Below are 19,236 nucleotides of genomic sequence, written 5' to 3' on the forward strand. Positions count from 1 at the left end.
CTACTTAAAATAGCCTCTTTCGTGTGCAAAACTTCAATGACATCAACTTCTTTATTTCATTCAACTTAAATCATAACGTCTTACAAAGCTGGACATGGGAAGAGGTTGCAGGCCTCCTCTTCTGGAATAGGCTTGGTGCTGCTGTCACAGTAACCCTCAGGAACCTCCTCATGAGTGATTCTGTTGACACAGTGGAAAACTGGGTACTGTGACCCTGAAATGACAAAACAAAAATTAGGTAATGCACTGCAGAAGATCCTGCAATATAAACCTTTCATAGCAATAGGATCCAACACTAATGCAGAAAGGAAAAGTAAAGCATAACAACAGGAAATGTAGACTAAGATTTTATCCAAAATATCCCAACATACGTGAAAGCTGAATGCTACACTGTTTACATTATAATATTAAGGGAAGTGCTTAGTATATAGAAAGTACATCATGGCATTGCAGGAAAGGCTAAGAAAACATACTACTTCGCCTGCATGAAATCTTCACAGTGCAGAGACTACAAATAAGAAGTCTTCAGGCAATTCAAAAAATGCAGCCAAGTGACCAGAACACAGGATTGAGAGTATGAAAAATTAGTCATCCAGCCTTCTCATGCAGGCTCCTGCTGTGCTTCTGGAAAGAGATTTAGCCTCATTACCTTGGAGCTGTCATGTCATGAGTGAAGATACAAGAATATTAGACACTTCACCCGGGTTTTGAGAAGCTTTGTAAGATGAAGCTTACAGGTTAAGCATTACTGGAGAGTTGCTAATGATTGCTGCTCTCCACATTTAATGCTCAGTCTTTATATAGTTTTCGCACTAGGGCAGAAAGACAGAACTTTACCTTCACTACTGCTGAAAATCAATTACCAGAATGATGACAAAGAGCAAGCGCTAAGGTGTCTACTCAAAGAGTCAGTTTTTATTTATTCAAACAGGAGCACAACTCCTAAAGTTCTATTTATTAGGTTGAAAAATATTTTTATAACTCCTCCAAATACACATAATCACTTTCTCATTTCTGCAAAGTTTTCCAAACTTTGCCCACAGATAATTTGTTTTAATTCTTTTTAGAAGGTAGTACCAAGTTCTGTTGATCACGTAAAGCAAGAGGAACCCCTCCTGCTGCATTGGCACAGCAATGGCACTTGAAACACGAAGGCACCTCCATGGTAATAGGAGGTACCTCCCTCCACTTGGTTAAAAGTGGCTCAACTAAGCAGAAGTGTTCAAGGTACAATCTACAACTGTCAGTTCAATCACCTGAAGTTATACCCACTGCCTTATGAAAATTAGGCTACTTCAGTTGTTTTTAGGACGTGTGTCCTACAACAATAAACTCCAAATGGCTAATAATTTTTTGGTGTTGATGCCTTCACAGGGCAGACATTCACAAGTGGGCAGGGAAAAACTCCACAAACAGGAAAATAAACTCTGGACTGAAAGAGAAACATTTTGCTTAGCTTTTAAGTTTATACCACAGAATGCAGTAAACAGGAATGGAATGCTATTTAAGGAGACAAGCATTCCTGCATTCTCCTTAATGCTATTTAAGGAGACAAAGAAGGAGACACAGTTTACACTTCTTCCCACAAACGTTTCCTGGAGTGCTTTCCTCCTTTTACTAGCTCTCCTTCCCAGATTTCGTGTTTGTCATTTTGCCTTGAAATGCATGCATGATCTGCACTTGTTCCGAGTAAAAGCTTTGTTTCTAAACTAAAACTATACTGACTGACTGATATTAATATACTTCAGAATTTGAGGAAGTGTAGTGCACAACCTGAGGACAGTCAGAAATGTCTAATGCTCAGTATTTGCAATCAGAAATAGAAGTAGTTACAAGGCAAAATTCAGATGGTTTAAGCAAGCACTTTTAAACAGGACTCATACTGCACTCACTCTGCTCTTTTCCAAAACATCTATGCTTAACTAGGAAAGCTACCACTGTATCTCATTAATGCACTGCATACAACAGCGTCTCTAGGATTAGAGCCTTTCAGCAAAGTGTATTTTCCGTGTTACTGGCAAGATAGGAGAAAACAGGGCACAAATTAACAGTGCAAAAACTTCATCTTTCTACAAAATGTATTTCTCTGTTCCTTAGACCAAAAATATATGTCTACACATTTACAAAGGCCTAATGGCACACCTCTAAGTACGAGGCAAAAGTTGTTACATTCCTGCATTCAGAGAGAGAAGTAATCTGCAGAGAATATTCAGTGGCATCTTTTCTCTTATTGGTATTTGTGTCAAAAAAGAGTGTCGAAAAGGGTTAGGTTATAAGAGTTAAAAGCTCACATACCTCAAACGTGGGTTTACCAAAGCCTGCACTGACTGTGCTACTCCTTCATGAGATTGCTGACATGCTATCTTAGGCCACAGGCTGGACGTTCAGTTTTCTCCAGCTTTCTAGCTCTAATTATCCACTTGAACTCGCAGTCTAAGTCTAACCCCCGCTGTTAACCAGCTGCACATGCTTACCTCCCGGAGCTCAAGATCTTTATAGTTTTAATGGCGAAGCTTAGTACTTAAATTTTTCAGTTTTGTTGACATATTTTGAAATTAACAATTGAAACATCTCATCCTGGGTTTACAGAAACCAATTTCCTTTGTCACGTAAGCTACAAGTAACGCGTCTGTGAGCAAGAAACAGGAAGTAGCGAGACCAATACACTCAGCCATGTATTCAAAATACTATTGCACTGAAGTTCTGTAGTAATTTTACATCATATCTACCGTTTTAAATAAATTAAGGATGGTTCTGGTTGATAGTAATTGTTGGCTGACACACTGCAATTTCAGTCTAGAAAACTAAAATTTCCACAGAAATAATATTTGCTCAAGAATTTTATCAAGAAAGGCCTTGTATCTCACCAGCTAACTTACATTCATGCTGCAGAAAAAGCTCTTTTAGTCTCTGAAATCTAAGGAAAATATCTTAGGAATAGGCAGCTTGCACTCTTTAGCGTTCTTCTGATGTTTTTTTTTTTTTAACAAGGATACACTGCCATGGCATCACTGATCATAAACCACACATCCAAAGCCATTTCAAAGGCTCAGATAACTGTTTTAAGGCACAGGCTGCGCTCAGAGAGGATGAAGTGAGGCAGCTCCTCCCGGCAGATCTTTTGGGCAGAACGGGGACAAAGTTCCTGCAGCTCCAGGGCAGCAGGAATCTGCAGGGCGCCAGCCCGTGCTCTCTCCACGAGACAGAGAGGGACAACATGCTGAAGATGCCTTCATTTTCCTGCCAGAGTACAGTAGCAGTGCCCATACTGTCCAAATTCAAGGACCTCCACTGTCTTTGTCATCTTAAATGGAAATCTGGGACAAGGGTTGGTGGCGGTTCTCATGTGAAGCATTTTTATTTATTTATGATAATAGTGTTTTTTACTAAGCCAAAGCTTGTATTGAAAAGTGCTTTGAAATCTTCCCGCTTTTCATCAAAACTGTCAATTGACTGTCCCTTTTTCCTTTGGTAGCACAGAAAACTTTTTCTTTTCCCAAATTTAAAATTTCCCAAGGCTATTTAAACACTGAAAAGTTCACTTTGAAAAAAAACAAAGAATAAATTTAAAAACCACGCATCATCTACATTTTTGCATGAAGGAATAAAAAGTAGGGGGAAAAAAGTAAACTTGGAAAAAAGAAGTAAGAAAGGAAAAAGAAGAAAGACTGAAAAAAGAAGAAAGTACTCTATATTGAATCATATAAAATGAGGACAATGTTTTAAAATAGCAGAAACTTTTTGGTGTGATTTTTTCACTCCATTTTTATCAGCCTATATAACTGTTTTGATTCAAAATGCCTTAGGGGCACCAGAGATTCGGTAAGGCTTCCCAGGTCAAGACCATAAGGAAGGGTCATACAATCATAAGAGCGTCAAGATCCCCCTCTCAAGGTCCAGTTTCGTTTACAGCTTCATCTGAAAAAGCACACATTCTCCAAGTCAAGGGAAAGGAGATACTTTTTTTGGCAGTCCTGTTTCATGTCACGGAAGAAACTGAAGCAGCATAGAAGGCTGAAAGCTATCCTGTGAATCCTATGTTTCTACAATTTTTTCTACTATCTTTTTGACTCAGGTTTCACTAATACTAGTGCCAATGGCTACCAGATCTCTGAAGACATGGCAAAAACACCGTCCAAACGCCAATAAAGTCTAGAGGAATCACAACCAAGACTTCCACACTTTTAGCAGTCCCTCTCTGAAGCCAAGGAAAAATACGCTCACCCTGATGTGTTCCTGCAGCTGCATCATAACTTGAATACGCAAATTCACCACATATATGATAACCCAGAATCTCAGCTGGCGATGCTCACTGGTTGTTGCTAAACAATGACCAGGTACAGCTAAGGAGCCTGCCCATATGACTTGTATCAAAGTCACCTCTAAGTATCAATCACAATAATTCTGGTTTACATTCTCTCCTTTTCTCCACCAAAAGGCTGACTCCCAAGTGTCATCTGACTTTTATCGGCTGTAGCGTAGTACTGCAACACTTTTGCAGTAAATTCTTCAAGCAAGACAGATTTCCCAATATATGGCCCAGGACAAAAAAGAAAAAAAAAAAGGAAACAGATGCAGATCAGAATACTACATATACTTTAACCTTCTTGCTGTAGCTCAGTTTTATTCCTGAGAACAAAAAGATATATTTAAAGAAAATTAAACCTGTTCCCTGCACCAGCAAAAACTCTAATTGCTGTGTTCTCAAAAATACATTGCGAAGATACAGTTAACTGCATTTGTCTCACTTCAGGAACACTTTACTTTCATGCAGAGAGGCAGACTTTCTGCTGCAAAAGAATGACTGCATTTTTCCCAAAGAATATCTCTACCATTTTTATAAAAGCGTATGCAACTGGGAAGCAATTTTGACTAGAATCAATACTGCTGTTTTTGTCTTAACCCTATTTGTAGCTGTAATATGGATATTTGTCTGGTTTTGGACCAAATTTGCGAAGCGTCCTCTCATTGCAGAATGAGATTAATTGAGAAGCAGATGTTGTCAGCGCAGGAGATCTGGTGACAATCTTCTCAGATGAGTTCCTTCACTGAGAGCTCGCTCTCTTCTTAGCTATGTGATTTTTCAGGCTTAGTGGCTACATGCGATACTAAGGACTTCACTCTTATGGCTACAAAAACGTCTTCTTCCAAATAATTGCTAGTGTCATGCTTTATTGACTCTGTGATCTCTGTGAAAGTCTTATGGCAAAGATTTAGCTGGAAAGCGTAAAATGGCGTATGCATCACCTCCCAAAACGTCACTAATTAGCAGTCTCTTTCCATCTCCTCTCCCTTCCCACTACTCCTATGAAAATCTCAGTTTTCTAAAGCCACATTATTTCTGACATAACAACATTCAACTAAGCAAGGATACGTCTGGTGAAATCCCTGTGACACGCTCCTGTAAAGATCAGAAAACAGTTGACAGAGATACAGAAAGCACCTGACAGAGCTGAGAGGCTCACAGAAAGGATAAAGAGTATCAAAGAGTATGGAGAAAAGCAGCTGCGTGTCAGGGGTGTGAGAGAGAGCAACTTGCCACAAAATCCTTAAATACTGCCTTTCAGAAGCAGATGCCATACATTCCCTTTTAATTTACAACACTTTGCACTTCCTATTTTTATTTTTGTTGTTTCTGTTGATAGCACACTTTATACTACAGATGCGTCTTTTCCTTGTAAAGTAGCAGAAAACACTGGGTCCAGCTATGCTCAGCACATATAAGAGGTGCTTGAGTATCCACAGTGCTTCCTCCCTCCATGCTTCTCCTCTCCCAGGCTGAAAACCTCCCATGTCATCTGTTTTCTGGGCATGCTGAATGAAACACTTACCTTTCCCACATGTAGTGGTGCACTCAGTTTTTCCAATCTGTTTCCAGTTGTGTTCTCGGTTTTGTCTTGGTGGCTGCACAGCAGGCACCTGGTTTTCTGGCTGATGAGAAGAAAATCTTCCTGGCTGAATAACTGGAAAACTTCCAGCTGACTGTCCAGTGAGAGTGTCTGTCTCCCTATGCAAATCCTCATCCTCATGATTTGTACTTTCTGGAATTTCTAACTGACCATTCAAGGGCTCCCCTGATGACGGATAATAACAAAAAATTAAAATAATGCGCCTCGCTTGCAAATATCGGTCTACGTTTTCAACCACTAACAGTCACAACACTGGAGCATCATTAAACTTTAATCTTAAGCAGCTTTAATCTGCTCTACACAGACTTCCTAGTATTGTTCCATGAAGACTGTGTTGTTTTAGATTAAGACAACTAAGTCTCAGGCAGCAAATACATTAAAAACTGAACAGCCTCCAACCACACTGTAGCAGCTGCACCCAGTGTCAGAATTTCCCAAAGCTTGTCTTTGCACCATGCTCTGTAGTCTGTGCCTGCCATGTCACAGTACAGCTGTTCCTCATTACAAAACAAATTTGAGTGCAAATACACTCAAATTTGTCAAGGCAAGTCACGAACATTAAAAGTAGGACCAAACTCACGCAGCAATTTTCTGCTTTCCTTCAGAACCTCACACTAGCACACGCAGCACATTTCCGCGGCACAGAACTAGGAGCACCATCGGCCCCGACTCCAGCTTGAGAAGGTAACGATTTTGTGTTTGATCCTCTCAAGAGGACAAGAGAAACTGAGAGCGGTTGTTCTAAAGTATCTCAAAATATGAAGAGAAAAACACTATTTCACTTCTGAGATATGGATACAACACACCAGCTCAAGCAAAAGCTAGAGGTAACATTTTAACCAAAAAATGACTACTGAAATTGGAAATATGTGACCGCATTCGCTGCTACACAGGCCGGGATAAGTTCGCTGAAGTTCGCTTACCAGATCTAAGCAGACTTCTCTTTGAACAAGTAGGGTGAAACTCTGTGCCTCTCCCAAATCAATGGCAGCATATAAACACTGAGCTTAATGGAATGAATTTCTCCATTAACTTATTAGGTAACAGAATGTGCTTAATAATATGAAATAGCGGCATTTTACCTGGCCTCCTGTGAGCAAGCAACTGAGGACTAATGACATTGTCTCCTGGAATGATATACTCATAATGTATACCTGGGTTAGGCTGCTGATGTATCATCTAAAAAGAAAAACAGCCATTTATTCACTGCTTCTGTTTGTTATATTACTAGTGCTTAAAAACATACTGCTTGAACTAATCAACTGCATAACAATATTTATCATTGGAAAAGATAGATAGAAATTTTGCTTAATGATTGCCTCCAAAAATGCAAAAAGACTATTGGTTTCTGGAAAAAAAAATCAGGTTACAATGTTTGCAAATCGAACTCGGCTGTGATGGCAGAAAACCTGCTTCTCTAAACCTGCTGCTAAAAAAAAAAAGATATATCTCTCTGGGCCTACTTGGTACAGGTGCAAAACGTGTGTATGTAACCGACAAGAACTTCACCTTTTGCCACTAGGTGGCAAAAGAGGTTCACTCAGCCAAGAGGGGAGCAACGGACACGTTTCAAGACCACCAAAATAATTCTCGGATACAAGGAGCTTGACAGATGCCAGAGGAAAGATGAGCAAGGAAGAAAGCAAGCAGTGGAAAATAAATACCTCAGACCCCATACTACAAATCTAGCTAACTCTGCGCTTGAATGGGGCATGGGCAGAGAGCACATATGTGTTAATTCACTGGTACCACCTCATAAATCAAATGGTTCCTTGTATCACCGAGTAATTACCTATACACAACTCAGTGAAGACTTAATAATCAGCTAGCAAAAACTACTGTTAATTTATGTAGCTCTCACCATAACCACTGTTCAGTAATGATCAAGTCAACAGATCACAAAGACCCCCATACTCGCTCCAGCAACTGGAGAACGCCCATGCAACCCTCCTGCAACCTTCCAAATGGATTTTCAACTGAATTAAGATTTAATGTACATGCAGACAGATTCCCACTGCTTTACAGCTAGCCACAACAATTCTTTTTTCAAGCCCTCCTGATGAAACATGAGTAGGAACTTTACATTCCTCTCCTTTATATACATGAAAATCAAGTTGAGTGGTTTTAAAACCCTGCTGCACCACCCACATGTAAACGGACATGAGTATGCCCCTAAAGTTCAGTGCAGCTTCTTGTGTGCTCACTTACGTAGAATTGCATAATAAGGTCTGGGCAAGATGTAACTTGACAAAAGCTTTTTAAAACGGTTAGCAGCACGCCCTGCACCCAGCTGGCTTGTATTATGCTGCTGCTGAGGGACTGCGAACACTTACATTATAAATATAGGGATACTATCAGCTGCTAATTCCATTAGTTCAGCTTTGATTTCTCGAGTACTGCCTCTACTGACACCACTGCTTTAAAAGGGCTAACCCGCTGTGCAGATTGGTCTGGTAGAAGCCTCAGATTACAGTCTCATTTCAAAAACCTTTTTCTTTTTTTTTTTCAACAAATACCAGAGCTCGCACTGGTCCTCTGGTTCTGTCAAAGCACTGGCCAAAATGGAAACGTCACGCTATGCCACTGGGTATATGATCTAGCAAAGCATGCTTGCGCTCGAGGTTTCACTATATTTGTTACACCAATTAACACCAACTAAGGATTTGGCCTTTCGTTATTCCCATGTCTCAGAATCACTTTTTCCTTGTCAAATATAACAATTGTTCAACTCTGTTCCATGCGGATCATTTACTTTTCCGAACCATCCGATAACGCATTGCCTGCTATACTTTCTGTAAGGGCCGGCACTTCCCATGTCACTTTGTTATTCTGAAATACACTTTGTGTTTGGCCCCGAGAGCTGAGCACTGCGAAGTCGCGTGGGCTCCCGGGAAAGCCCAGAGAACTCCACACCTTGCAGAATCAGGCCCCGTCCCTCGGGGTGGTGCCAGGAAGAGTTTTCCAACGGTTTCCATGGTTTTTCCATCATGTTTCCCAAAACAACTTACAGACACATTATAGAGAGCGTAACTGATGAAGTCTCTACGAATATATTGTCATAGCTTTCCTGTACATACTATGGAATTAAATAATACTTTTGGTTTGAGTTAGTGGACCTAAGTCTTTGTAGCAATGTGTACTGCAGATTTATGAAATGCTTGTTTCTCTTGTACCTTGCTAATTAAAACCTGTTATAACTTAGAGAGCTTCCCCCCCCCCCCACCCCCCCCTTTTTTTTGAGAGTGAAAGAAAGACGGCATGATCTGAGGAAAAAAAAGACAGAAAGCCATTTGGAGTTAACAGCAAAACTCTTCATTTTTCCATGGAGAGTATGGATCAAAGAGAGCTACACTATTCAGGAACTGTGAGACAAACACAGAAAAAAGGGGTTTGTATCAGTGCAGCCAGAAAGTCCAAACCCATATGGGAAAGGTTGTGTCATACAGCTTGACTGTCGTTTCATCTAGCACTCTCCATTTTTCATCTTCCCACACTGTTCTGAAAGAGATGCTGAGCTGTCAGCTTAACCGGAATTCTAGTATTCCTCACATCTAACAAGAAACATCTCAGATAAGAGTGCAGTCAAATTTTAAGTGGCAATCCACAGGAGCAGCTCAAGAGCAATTGCTGAAACTATGCACATCACACCAGCTTTGCTGTATTCATTGCAAAAGGATGAAAAAAAAGGGTGAAAAAAAGACTATGCCTAAATAAACCAGTATAATAGTAAAAAAAACCTAGATACATTACAATATGATCAACCTCAGCTTCTCAAGGTTTTTTTTGTTTGTTTGTTTTACAATACTTATTTGGAAATACCTGTTTTATTCACCTCCTGATCTTCTCTCTGGGTAATGCAGTCATCATGCATTAGGCATCAATATGTTGACAATAAAAACACCTCAGCTCGCACCATCATATAATTTTACATAAGGGCACACAAGATAAACTTTAAAAAATATGGAGTTTGCAGTGCGGAGTCTAGGAACCCTATTACCTAGTCTTCCAGGCTTCTGCCAGTCTCACACTGCAGTCAATCAGAAATTTTTCAAATAGAAATAACGTTTGTGCGATTTTCACATTGCTTTAATAAGACATCATACAGCAGCAAATGGGGAATAACTTTGCCAACATCTAACTTTTCCCAGCTGAGGAATCAGGGTAGTTACTGCTTGTTTTTCTATGAAACAACACAGTGTATTCACTTTTCTACCACCTCTTGCAATTATGGGCAACAAAACTGGCCGGATCAAACCACCAGTATCACCATTCAATCTAGCTTTTTCGACCAATACATTTTAGCATGTGGAAGTGCATAACCTCCGAACACACCATTTATCTTATAACAAGTCATAATCAGTCCCAGTTATACTCAGAGTTCAGGATGATGCAGTAAAAACCTGTTCCAACTAAGTAAATAACTTTTTCACTATTTCACTATCTTTTATGCGGCCAGAATTCCCCTCTCCTAGCCAGTTCTTTTTTTTTTTTTTTTTTTTTTGGCTCTTCCTTTCTCAAATGGCTCTTTTCTATGATTTGCTAGCACAGCTTCCTATTAAAACCACCCTCTACTTCATCTCACACATTCTATTGTTTTTTTGACTTGTATTTCTTTTAAAAAGAACTAAGATGGCATCACTCTGTGAAAGGTTTTGTTTGATTTAGGTAGTTGCTTCAGTAGACTGTAAAATTAAACTGTGCTAAATTTGCTTGAGTAGAAAATTCATTTCACAAAAAATATAGACAACAGCATGTTCTACCTCTGATTTTATTGAACAAATTGGTTTTAGTGGGTCTATAAAGTCCGAGAGCAAAAGGCATCTCTTGCTATTTAGACTTTATACAATCTAGAGGAAGCTGGGCCGTAGCAAAAAGTAGTAGGAAAATATGAAAAATTGTATTTTAAGATTAAAAGAACAAAACATTAATGTGTCGCTGCTGAATGCAATTATAGTGTTGCACGTTAACAAGAACTGGAACAAGTATTTTCCATCAGGAAGCTAAATCGGAATACAAGAAACTTACATAGACATCAAGGACTTCATTTGTTGGGCCATCAGCTAAAAATGACTCTCCTGCAGTGCTGGAGATTTCATTTGGGCGTTTATATGTGAACAACGTCCCACCACCTTCGTATCTCCCAGGACGATCAATTGCCCAGTTTCCATTGATGATGGACCGTCCTGATCGACTCCGCAGTGCTGTTGAGGATGAGGACAGAAACATAAGGACTATGATCAGAAGGAATCATCTTTGCATACTGGTGTTCAATCAGATTCACATGTGTGTGTTATACTGTTCTGTGGTCTCCGATTTCAGGGGGAAAAGTTGTGTGACTGTTAAAAACCAACGCAGTTATAGCAACAGCTGTGCAAAAAACGCAAGCTCAGAAACTTTGGCTGAACAGTGGTTATGTTTACGCTGCAAGAAAAGAAAGAAAAATCAAAGATACACTGGATGCTCTTTCAGCAGCTTCTCCCAGGATGCTGGATGGTGCTCTCAGCCAGCCAGATGAGCGCACTGAATACGCCTGGATTCCAAGGAAGTGGTTTTCTCAAATTCCCCACTGAAGTGACTCTTTACTTGGTGGTTTAGTTATTGCAGTATAGAGATACAGTAAAATACCAAAGCAGATACAGCAAATCACTGCATTATACTACAGAGAAGCACTGCATAATCAGTTTATCGAACCCATGAATATCCTGGATTGGAAAATATTCTGGCTAATCTTCACAAAGCCACCTGGCTACTGTTTCCTTTTCAGAGCACTTTTCTTTTTGACAGAACACCTGCAAAGTCCAGACTTGCAGGCCTGTTTGGAATGACAAGCTAGCCGAAAATGCCAGTAGGATAAGTGACTTTGCAAATCAGACACCAGATAGGGAAATATAACAACTGGATTCAAAATGCAGTTGGGCAGTGCATCCCCTTTGTAATCACAGGCAAGTCACTCATTATTTAAGTGCCTCTGTTCCCTCTTGCTTCTACTTCCTCTATTTGACTATGTGACTACAATTTTAAGTCCTTAAGTCAGAAACTCTTGCCATGTGCATATGCATGACTTTATGGAACATTACTGTTATGTGGCTTTTAAAATACAGTAATATCTTGAGGCCGAAACCATGTTAGACGCTGTATAAGTACACAGGAAAGAGATGATCCCTTCCCCAAAGGGCCTATTCAGAGAATCTTCTATTTAATTATATAAACAAAGCTGTTTTTAAATGCAGACTTACAACAAGACAATGAAATGCAATCATAATCTTGGCGGTAGGCTCTATATTGCTTGGCAATTACTTTTTAATGCAAATTCAAGGTAACTAGCTTTAGGGTTGACCCAGTTACTTCAGAGACTGTTTGTTCCATCATAACAATTGCAATACATGGTTGACATGCTCTCTGCATTACACATATGATACAAATAATTATTTAAGATGTAAGGAACAACCCTAGAAAGGCTAGATAAACGGCCTAAACGATGGAAAATTCGATTTAATGCAGTTAATTCCAAGATAAGACACGTTAGGGAAGAAATTTAAACTGTTCTTACATATTCCAGACATCTGAATTAACTGAATTCATCAGGAGAAGCAGTCTTTTTGCTTTTACCGCAGGCCTCTCAGTGAAAAACAGCAGCAAGACAATGTGATGACAAATGGTCACAAAATGTCAATGCAAAGGCTCGTTATTTTAGGATAAAAAAAGCATAGGGATGGAAAACTACACTCCAAATATCATTATTCTTTTATATCAATTACTGATTCCAAGTACAATACTAATGCCACGTTTCAGAAAGTAGACTGATCCCTTCATCACGCTTCTTTGAGCTCTCCTTTGCTGAAAGCAAACCTTTTGTATGAAGAACAAAATATGGTAAAGCTAGAAATGTAGAGAAATATAAAAATACGGTTTAAAAATCTATTACTCCTATCCAAAACAAAAAATAAGGGAAAGTCGATGAAGAAACAGTTTGTGAAATCAACAAGAACACTTCTCACGTGATGTCTCCATAGGACTACTAGATTCACGGCAATAGGAAGGCGCTGAGGTGAGTAGGTGAATTCGCTTCAAGGAAGGATTGGACGGGCATAACTTTTTTTCAAATAGTAACTGTAAGTAACTGGAAGGGAATATCCTGGTATTCTAGGTTTCAACCTTATATACTTATTATGTACATTAGGTTAAGCCCCATAACTTGAGCAGATTATTATATATTTGCCAACTGCATATTTTTAAACTAACTTATGAAACATCTTATTTTTTGGCCACTACAAAACAAGCAGAACTAGACAGATCACTGGCTTGATCGGCAGACTGTTTTCTACCCTGCTTGAAGACCAATCTGGTACCCAGGCTTAAAGACAATCCCGCACAGCAGAACACTGCACGGAGCATGTTGGATGAAGGGACAGGGACACTTTCTCTGTGTCCTTGTTAAGCTGCCAGGTGCAAAGCCTTTTTCGTCCATCATGGGAGTGGTTGCTGCTGACTAACTTATTTTCTGAATTTGGTTAACTCTTGGTGAGCCTGTTTATAGAAGATGGTGTCACAGCAAGACTTTACTGCATTTTTGATAAGTTTTGTAAATAGGGCTTAGATGTAACCACATACCTAAGCTAGCTGGGAGTCCTGATCATTGATATTTGCTAATGAAAATCAACGACACAGTGGGAGACTGCCAACTACCAGTCTTCAGGCAAAAGCCAATCAGAATTTGCAGTATGCTTGTGACTTCAGCTTGTATTAGTTTGTCTTACAAATAAGGACATGCAGAAATTGGGATGTGCAACACTAGCATGTAACCTAACTACCACTAATATGACTGCATTGCAGTTGCACAGGCTTTATTAATCCTTCCAGCAGGAAACTGATACAGTCATCCTGCTGGAGAGGCTGCGGACCCAGCGACCTACATTTGCCAGGTACATGCGGTAACAAATGACATGACAAGAACAGGTGCAATCTGCAGCAAACTGGAAATATAAATTAATGCAATCATTATTCATTGCTAGTACCCCAGTTTATGCAAGAAAACATTTTTCATTAGAACCAATCTCTTTGTCTTTAAAACAAAAATAAGCTACTAGCTAAACAGAATGGGTTTAGATCTACATGAATGAATTTAAAAGGTTCAAGTTACTGTATACCCTTCTGTGTAGGCCATGACACAAATACTTTGTTTCATAGTTCTGGATAAAACATAAAAAGGATAAGGATAAAAGCAATTGTCTATAGCTAGGTTCTGAATCTATGAGAAAGAAGCCCATCCTGTTGCCAGTCAAAATTGCAATCTTTACTTTCAAGAAATGCACAGGACTACCACGGTTCCCCTGGGACCACTTGTCCTTATGAAGAGCCTTGGCCAGTGAAGTTTCAGACTTTTATTTCTCCCTATTCACAACACTGAGTGGATTTTACTGGCTAGAGAGAGCTGTACCCACATCAGCTTGGTAAGCATGAGTCCTGCCGGAGAATTTTCTGCCTTTTTGGACTCCTGAAGAAAAGTCAGTCTGTATTATTCTCAAAATGGCCCCAGAACAACTAGCAGAATCAAGAACTTGGTACACTTGGCTTGCAATAAAAATATTGGTCATAATCTTACTTAAATAAAAAACTAAAACCGCCTTAATGGCCCTCAGTCACACCCTGCAAAAATGTACTCATACCTTCTGAAATTTTTTTGTACTTAATGCAGCATGTGTTTTTTCCCAAGAGCTATCTTACATCCATTTGCTTCCCAAATAATGTTAGTGAATTAAGAGACTCTACACCATGGATAGCTGACAAGTATTTTATACAACATCGGTTTTATCCGTCTTGAAAATGGCATTATCATTCTTCATACAGTGCTGGAAGGTAAAGTTATGGCTCATATTCTACTGAATACAGATTACATAAGAAATTCATCCACACTATTTACACGCTACTTACACTTGTTATATTTGAATTCAAACACCTGTGGAGTAAGCAGCTTTGCAAAATCCACTGCATTGGTTTACTGCATTGGTAAATCTACTGCTTTACATTGGTTTTTGATTTGAAACACTTCCATTAAAAGCTTTTGACCTGAATATTTTGTCTTGTACTGCTGTTAAATAATATAAAAGAATTATCAAGCACTCAGAAATAAAAAAGAGAGCTGGCTAAGATTAAGTTGTTGTTAATAGTGAAGCTGTAGAAAGACGGCTGCCTGGGAAACTGCGAGTCCATTAAATTGTCATTTGAAATCCATCATATGACAAGTCTGAAAGAGGCCTCCCCGTTCAAAGGGAAAACGTGCCCCTCTCAGGTTTTGATCACCCTGCAGCTACCACCTCAGCTCTGTCCCCTCAAGAATTTGTATGGTGTTAGTATTTTTAGTCAAAGCATGAAAAAATATGAAAAGCTTTACCCTTAACTCCTTAATAAGGTACCGTCTGCAGCTGATTTCATCTATCTGAGGGCTAGCTTCTTAAGTAAAATTGTGTGGTTTACAGGGTCTTTCAGTAATGCTTTCCACTATGTATGTATGTATGTATGTATGTATGTAGGGAATATCTCAGGCTACAGACTCTCATCAATATTTCCACTCAGGCTATAATTCAATGGCAAAATCTCAATACACTGTAAATTAAGACTAGCGTTGCAAGTATCTTAAGAATATTGATTTTCCTACTGTTCAGCTTGCAGCACTCCTTTTAAAGATGTTTTACAGCTCCTCTCTTCCTACCTAAAGATTGTCAACAGCTTCCTCTGCAACTGGAAAAAAATAGTAAGAAATAATTTAAATCGTATGTAGTTGATGTGGTGGAAAGTGAAGTTCTGTAAACAATACGCTCACATCCACTCTCAAGGCCAGCATCTCCAGTTAGTAGAAGCTGATGTTTGATGGTTTACAACCGTAGCTTTTGCTAGCCTTCTTTAAACCACATGACTGTGATCAGAATATAAAACATCAATTTCTCCAGTACTTTAAAGATAATTCCACTATTACTGTTCCGTTTTACTGCATTTTTCCATCTCGCCAACTTTCTCCATTTCTCTCATTCTCCAATCCGTCTCCTGAAGACAGTATTCAAAAACATGCTAACATTCCCATGACAGCAGCTAAGAAGTGTATTATTAAACATGAGATAGCTGCCTGATAAATTCTCTGCTCCTCTGAGCAGAGTTGTCTCCAGAATTGTTGTCTGACCTTTAACGGCAAAGGGTTACTTTAACGGCACGGCCCACCTGGTTAAAGCAGACCAGAAAGTCTTTCTGGCCTTTCTAAATTCTCAAAACAAAATAAATAGCTGGAAGCTGGCCACTTAAGAGATGCTCCGCCTGCAATACAGTTAAGTATTAATCTGAACAGTAAAATAACTCTTTCTCATGAACTGTGCATGTGGAATTGAGCCTTATGAAAGAAAAACGTCATCAGTCAGTCAGCAAACAAACAGTACATGTACAGATCCACTGCAGAGGTTACAGAAATTACTCTTTATGACAAATTCTAATACAGTTTCAGGTACCAAACAAAGTTTGAATAAAATTCACTTTCTGCACATTGTTAAGTACCTGAACTAGCAAGAAGACTCATTAAATTGACAGAGGAAAAGGATTTCCAAATTTCAAAACTTTTAATTTCAGAGTAAGGTCAAATCACACAAGAAGAGTCTCTCACGACATTTTTCTAAGTCTTAATTCCGAACAAAGCCCAAAACACTCATTTATGAAAATTAAATATCACCAACCCAAATTTAATCTAAAAATATATTCAGCTTGATTTACAAGGCAAAATATCACATCTTAATTTATTCAATTATTAATATAACATAATACAACAAAAAGACAGAGGGAAAGAAACTGGACAAGTAAAGAGGAATGAATGGCAACCGCCTCTGTAAGATAAGCAGTTGATGGTGAATTCATGTTGTGTGTCAGGTATTGCCAACATTACACAGGTAGAACTTACATACTATCAAACAGCATAACTTAAAGATAATCTAAAACGTGACGGGTGAAACAGAGTTTCTATTATATTCAACTAAATTGTTCTCACTTAAATACTTCTGAATAATCATGACAGAAGAGAAAAGGAATTGCCAAAATAGATTCAAGAACTTGCAAATAAAGATAGGACCTAATAATTAACAGAAAGTAAAAACAGTAACTTGGCATTAAATACTAATATATATATATATCTATCTTACACTCATAAAAAGAAAGAAAATGTGTGCTTTATAGAGGATTATGTCTTTAGCACGAACGAATGATTCAACAACTGATAAGTTATCTTTCAAACCCTACTGTGAAAGTGCTAAATAGTCTTCCAGAGAAACAATTCTAGGCAACAGCATATCTACAAGGAGAATTTACTGTGAAATTCTGGAACAAACACACTCAGTTTGGATTTGAACTTTGCAGACGGGTAAGGAAAGCAACTAGTTCCTAGACCTATGCGAAGCTCAGCTACCTAAGCAACTTCTACAACGTACGGCAACACACAGGCTTCTTCCAGTGTAGCTGGCACTTGTGAGCAGTTAACTTTGTAAAACGGTTAGCAATGATGCTCACACACCCTGCACTGCAGTATAATGGTTAACTCAAATTTAAATTTTTAAAATTAAGTTGCTTAGTATGTTTTATTCTATGAGGAAGAGCACTTAATTACTTTGTGTTCTTTTTTACGGTTAAAAAAAAAAAAAATCTATGCCTGCAATACCTGTCTTTTCCACACAACAGTTTCCTGCTCAGACAGAAATAGCTCTAATTCGGTATCTGATAGGTGTTAGTTCTTAGCTAAATCATACCAATCTAAATGATCTTAACTGCTATTTAAGTAACTTGGAATTTTACTGGAGCGAGAAAAGAATGATGAATACCACTTTTACCTCTAGATCTCCTGACTCTCTTTGCTCTTCTGCTCCTAAAAACAAAGTCTGCAGTGTGTAGTTATTCAGTATGCAGAATTCCTGCAGAGGGGAATAATAAAATACTAAAAGCTATATTTGAACGTTACCTTTTCTTAGCCACCTTTTGCAATCAAGCTATGTCAGAACTTCTTGTCAATGAAACTACAGCTAGTCTGTCTGATTTACAGGGAACTTTACTGATTCATATCAGCACTTTTAGCTGGGGGCAACAGGAGTAGCGGACAATCAGCTGAAAATCAGGCTAATTTTTTCCAATGTACAAGGTAAAACAGAGCGTCCATTTCATTCATCATTATGTTCCTCACATGTAGGTTCTGACCTGCCATCTATGTACACATTCAGATCAAGTCTATACAATGTCAAACACAGCTTATAGTAAAGGAGGTATCTCTGGTCTGGCGCGGCAAACGCACAGAACAGATGCTAAAAGTTTTGCATGATCCAGAAAGAGTATCAGTGTACTATTCCCAAAGCAGGAACACAGCGTGAAGTCCTGCTTCAGAAAACTGGAACAATCCCAAGCCATATATCAGTTTGGTATTCTTTGCAACCTTACTGCTGAAAGACTCGTATTTTTCTAACTACTTCTTATCTGAAGAGCTGGAGAGAAGCATTTTATGTGTAGGTGTAGTACCTAGCTATCTACCACACATTTTCACCTAACGTTAGAGTATGTAGGCACAACACCAACAATACAATTCATTTAAAAATTACTTCCCGTCTTGAACTAAACCTCTCAAACCTGGCAGCAGCATTAATATCCAGAGTAATCTAGCTAATTTATTTTCTATCCTAAGGCCTTTATGGTCTGGGAGAACTGAGTCTTAAGTCCTACTTAATTGCTTTAGAAATCACATAAAGTTTTCAGACAGACAGAATCAAAGTTATTTCCTGTATATTAAAATGATTATAAAGTGTCTCTCATTTGGTCACGACCCAAACAGAGAAAAGCAGAGAAACAATAAAGATGAATAAGGATAAGCAATAGCAATGGGAATAGCGCACTCCAGCATGACTACGAACTAGTAAGTTATTCAACGAGCATGCAGGACGGGAAAGTGAATTAACAGGCTCTCTCTTCTGGGAAGAAGACTGGGTGCCCGCAACCGAGACCAATGGGAAACAGAGTCAAGTCCAGGGCTGTTGAACTGAATTGCAAATGTCTCACCTGCAATTTATGCAGGTGAATCTTTCACAAGCTGCAGAGAAAAGATGTACCCAAGATACAAGTCAAAGATTGGTAAAACACAGTAAAAAATTACTTGACAAACCCCCTCAGCAGTGGGAGCGAGACAAGGTGAGCAGGTGGGATGGATGGTGCTCTCAAGGCACATTTGGTTTGCAGCTGGCAGTTAAACCAAAGCGGCTTATGGGCAAGTGTAGCAACTACCCTTATTTATAACCCAGCACCACAAGTTTTACTTGACACA

The 19,236-nt window shown here is 38.9% G+C and overlaps 1 protein-coding gene across 3 annotated transcripts in view; it reads right to left on the bottom strand.

Annotated features, from left to right (window-relative positions):
* THSD4 (thrombospondin type 1 domain containing 4) overlaps window positions 1–19,236 on the bottom strand; it is a 428,840-nt gene that overhangs the window by 25,753 nt on the left and 383,851 nt on the right. For all 3 annotated transcript variants that reach the window (XM_068958767.1, XM_068958768.1, XM_068958766.1), the window contains 4 exons: window positions 10,935–11,110; window positions 6,992–7,088; window positions 5,832–6,074; window positions 85–214 (listed from right to left, as the gene is read on the bottom strand). In XM_068958767.1, coding sequence (XP_068814868.1) covers window positions 85–214; window positions 5,832–6,074; window positions 6,992–7,088; window positions 10,935–11,110 — 646 coding nt within the window. The remainder of the gene's footprint in view (window positions 1–84; window positions 215–5,831; window positions 6,075–6,991; window positions 7,089–10,934; window positions 11,111–19,236) is intronic.

The sequence above is a fragment of the Struthio camelus genome, chromosome 12 (genome assembly GCF_040807025.1).
Source record: "Struthio camelus isolate bStrCam1 chromosome 12, bStrCam1.hap1, whole genome shotgun sequence".
Taxonomy (NCBI): Eukaryota; Metazoa; Chordata; class Aves; order Struthioniformes; family Struthionidae; genus Struthio; species Struthio camelus.